Raw genomic sequence first — 4806 nt, forward strand, 5'->3', positions numbered from 1 at the left:
AAAAAAAAAAAAAAAAAAAGATAGAACAATGTCATCTGTCCTAGCTTTAAAGATTTTTAATTTCACACCTGACCTATATCCTGGCTTTAGATTGCTTGCCATCTGGAAAACATCCTCTCAAATCTGTTCTCTCAATGTAAATATCTTGGGTTAGCTATGAGACTATGTAGTTTTTCAACCCTAAAATAAATCCAAGAGTGACAAATATTACCTGAAAATATGAGAAGCACAAACTATAGCTTCCAAACTTTAGACAATATAAAGAAACCGCTGATCACCTGGATACTCCTTTATACTTTAAAAGGTTGGAGGTCTTCTGCCTTCTGGCTGTGGATCATCTGAGAGACCTTATAGAAACTGGAAATTACGGACTAGCCTATTCTGTCTCAGCAGAACTGAGCTGTCCTAACCTGTAAATTGTGTCCATTTTCTGAACAGTATTATGTCTGCAGATGAAATGAGCCAATTCTTGCCTAGTGGCTATCTTGTCACAACTGGAACAACTCCATTGATGCTCAATTTCTTCTTTGAACCCAAGAAAAGGAATGCTGGCAGGAGCAGATTAGTCTTAACAAGTGAATAAATAACATTAAATGTCACATTTTGTGGATTTCTGATGTTTGGGAAATCAACTATATATGTAAAGTAATCTGGACTGTTTTCCCTTAACTATTCTCAACTATTTCTAACTAAAATATCTGAAAACACCCTAAAAATATACTCAGAGCCATGAATTTGCTATTTGGCCCTTAACTCACAGGCTTAATCATCTCAGATCCATTTATAATAACAGCAATAGAAGGACTGGGACTAAGACCTGTACTTTAAAAATTTTAGTATCAATAGAAGAAATTTATACCAATGAAAACTTTGATTTTAGCCAGGCAGTGGTGGCACATGCCTTTAATCCCAGCACTTGGGAGGCAGAGGCAGGCAGATTTCTGAATTTGAGCCTAGCCTGGTCTACAGAGTAAGTTCCAGGACAGCCAGGGCTACACAGAGAAACCCTGTCTCAGAAAACCAAAAAAAAAAAAAAATTCTATACCAAAATAAGAAACTATGACTTCAATTTAGTAACAATTAAAAAGGTCTCTACCAAATGAGACTGTGTCTATGCAATCAATTCTAGCTATCCCTCCCTGTTCCAATTAAGACCATTTCTACATTACCTAGAAAGACAACCTATAATAACTCCCTTCTGCTGCAAAATCCAGGGATTTGGGTCAATAACTCTTTATAATTTCTTCAAGCTTAATGTGAGCATTGAAGTGGGGGGAGGGGAGGAGAGATTAGACTCTGATGTCTGTGTCTTAGCTAGATCTGCTGAAAGTCCAGGACATCAGGAGTTCAAGCAGGACAGTTCAGCATATCTGCTGAGGAGGTTTACCAAGGCTGTATATTCTATAATATATAAATCTCAAAACAACATTTTAGTATTATCAAGATATATTTTTGTTTGTTTGATTCTCTGGAATCTAGTTCTCTGGGGGTCTACCTACCTCTTTTTCCTGAAATAGCATATCCTTGAGCCAATAACCAGACCTTTTTGACCTCTCTCCCAGAGGAATAATATAACCACAAAATTCAAAATCACACCCATTTTGAGAATTAAAACAATCCAAAACAAATAAAGTAAACAAAAATAATGCATGTGCCTATTCTTAGGCCTTTTCTATTTTGCCATGCAGGATAATAACCCAGAATTCCCATGGAGCACACGTTAGACAGAATTTGAGTATCCTGTGAGGCTTACTACTACAATATATCATTATACCATCTCTAAAGCAATTGATTCACACTTCTCTCTGTACCTGCTTGTAAGCAGGTAGCTAGTCAAAGCAGGATCTAAACCCAGAATCCCCATAGAGCCCGCGTTAGACAGAACGAGTTTCCTGTAAGACATATTAGAGCACTATATCTTTTATACCACCTATCTGTTTGTCTCTCTGACTGGAGCCACAGACATTAATAACTAATTCCTGATCAAAGCAGGCAATGATTATCGCTGCACTCTCTACTCTGGAGTCAGTGAATAATATTCCCTATCTTAGTTCCAAACCAGATTCAGACAGAATCTGCATATAAATCTATCCTAAAAGCAAATAATCTCAATTTAAAATTCACAGTTCAATAAGTCTTCCCTAAAAAGTAGTCAATATCATTTTTTTTTCTCTCTCCTGACTCAGAGCAGTCTGCAACTCCCCACAGCAGGGAACCTCACAGCTGCTTTCTTTGTTTCAACTCCTGCTTTCTTTGTTTCAACTCCTGCTTTCTTTGTTTCAACTCCTGCTTTCTTTGTTTCAACTCCTGCTTTCTTTGTTTCAACTTGAGTTCACGTGACTGGTCTCAGCACTCACTTAACAAAATAAAAAATAAAACTCTAACTCTCAGGCTAATAATCTTAAATTTCTAGTAGATTCTTGCCCAACCCATTGGTTTACCACCAGTTCACCCAGCAGTCAAACCAAAGAGCTTCCTCACCATTTATCCCATTACATTTGTATACTACCTTTACTAAATCTCACGCATTTGTCTGATCAGATCTTTCAAATTCCAGTCTATTTCCCAGCTCCAGTCAGAAGAACCAGAGGAGGAGTGTCACTGACCATGATCAGTTATACTTTCTTATTTTCCTTCGTACATACCTTTTCTTCTCTCTTCTGTCCTTGCTCAACAATCTTTCTGCAACCTATCCATTGGCTATAGTCTCATTTATTTGAGCAAAAAAGTTCATGTTCATGTTCATGTTCATTTGAACATTAAAGTTCATGTTATGTGCACATGAACATAACATGAGGTATTTGAGTGTGGGTTATTTGTATCATTTGTCTTGATGTGTCAACCTGTAATTTTTTTAAACTAAAATTAAAATTACACCATTTTTCTCTGCACCCCCTTAGCTCTTACCCTATCCATATCTGACTACTGTCTTTCTGTTCCCAAATTCATAGCTTCTTCTTATTTAGTCTAGTTACATATCCATCTAAATGAATTAACATATAACTCTCAGAAATTCCAGAAAACCTGGCATAGTATATGTGCTGTCTGGTTTTGTGTGCCAACTTGACACAGGCTGGAGTTATCACAGAGAAGGACGTTTCAGTTGGGGAAGTGCCTCCATGAGATCTAGCTGTGGGGCATTTTCTCAATTAGTGATCAAGGGGGTAGGGCCCCTTGTGGGTGGTGCCATCCCTGGGCTGGAAGTCTTTGGTTCTATAAGAGAGCAGGCTGAGCAAGCCAGGGGAAGCAAGCCAGTAAGGAACATCCCTCCATGGCCTCTGTGTCAACTCCTGCTTCCTGATCTGCTTGAGTTCCAATCCTGACTTCCTCTGGTGACTAACAGCAATGTGGAAGTAAGCTGAATAAACCCTTTCCTCCCCAACTTGCTTCTTGGTCATGACGTTTGTGCAGGAAGAGTGGGTGCTATATAAATTTCTAAAATCTTACCTTGGACACTTGACTTTGAAATTGAGAGATGATGTGCATAAAGATTCCATACATCAAATAGTAACATACAACTTGTTGGTGCTATTTATAGCCCCATGATTTATAAAATGTGATTAATGTTTACTTCTTTCATTTCTTTCTTCACTAAGGGCCAAATACATTTGAAGATGCAGGGAACTACATCAAGAACCAGTTTCTAGACCTGAACTTAAAAAAAGAAGATAAGGAAATCTATTCTCACATGACCTGTGCTACTGACACACAAAACGTCAAATTCGTATTTGATGCAGTGACAGATATAATAATAAAAGAGAACCTCAAAGACTGTGGGCTCTTCTGAGAAAACTGTTTGCTTACACTTATAATGGCTATAGTCTTTTTAAGACATGAGAAGGTGCTGTATAATAGCTTGGGTAGATATTAATTGATGTAGAAATTTAACTAGCATTATAAAACAAAATAATTCACACAAAAAATGTTACTGTGATATCATGTTTATCTGGATACAGTTTTCTTGGGAAATGGAGGGTAGAGTTGCTGATGTTCTATATCTAGAATCTGATGTATCTTGGTGATGATCACAATATGTATTCATGCTACTAAAGTTTCTTGAAAGTTATCTATAAGTGAGCAAATTTTAATAATACAGTAAATTATAGAATGTGCTATAACATTTCCCCAAGGAGATTTTGAAAAGCATTCAAAGCCATGTCTGTACTACAGAAACTGTAAAAAAAATGATACAAAGTATATTTTTTGTCATCAGCCCTTCAATTGGATGCTCCAAAGCATACACAGTATATGCTTTTGTTGATGAGAGATTTTATGTGATATATATATATATATATATATACATACATGTTTTTTTTCCTGAGTGGCATGGGATATTACTATAAGTGATATCCTGAGCTTTAGAATGACAAAGCTTGACTTTAAGCCTAAACCTTTTCCTTAATAGAGTGGTTTCTAAGTTTTGTGGCTTTATGTAATAGTAGCAAGGACATGGGAGAATTTTATATGATAGCTATTGAGCTTCTCTGTTGGAACTGGTCTTAAATTCTGACTCTTTAAATTGGTGCCTTACAAACTGCAAGTTTGTACAAAATGTCTTACTTACCTAAAGATAAAGATGATTGCTTCTTTTCCTTTTTTAATGTGTCTACCCTTTTAATTTAGAGCACTTTAGATAACATTCATTGTTTCTGCATTTGAGAAAACATTTATGGTATATATATTTTATACAGACTTTTAGACTAGTTCATGAAATCAATAATGATTCATAAAAGATTGAACTAGACTTTTTAATAATGAAAGAGTAATGCAAAGAAGATGAAATTAAGAATTTACCAATCTGCAGCT

At 36.2% G+C, this 4806-nt stretch overlaps 1 protein-coding gene across 1 annotated transcript in view; it reads left to right on the plus strand.

Annotated features, from left to right (window-relative positions):
• Window positions 1-4448, plus strand: part of Gnat3 (G protein subunit alpha transducin 3) — a 57401-nt gene extending 52953 nt beyond the window's left edge. The window contains exon 8 of the mRNA XM_031380049.1: window positions 3597-4448. Coding sequence (XP_031235909.1) covers window positions 3597-3787 — 191 coding nt within the window. The 3' untranslated portion in view covers window positions 3788-4448. The remainder of the gene's footprint in view (window positions 1-3596) is intronic.
• Window positions 4449-4806: the final 358 nt, after the last annotated feature.

Source organism: Mastomys coucha, unplaced genomic scaffold (genome assembly GCF_008632895.1).
Source record: "Mastomys coucha isolate ucsf_1 unplaced genomic scaffold, UCSF_Mcou_1 pScaffold19, whole genome shotgun sequence".
Lineage (NCBI taxonomy): Eukaryota > Metazoa > Chordata > Mammalia > Rodentia > Muridae > Mastomys > Mastomys coucha.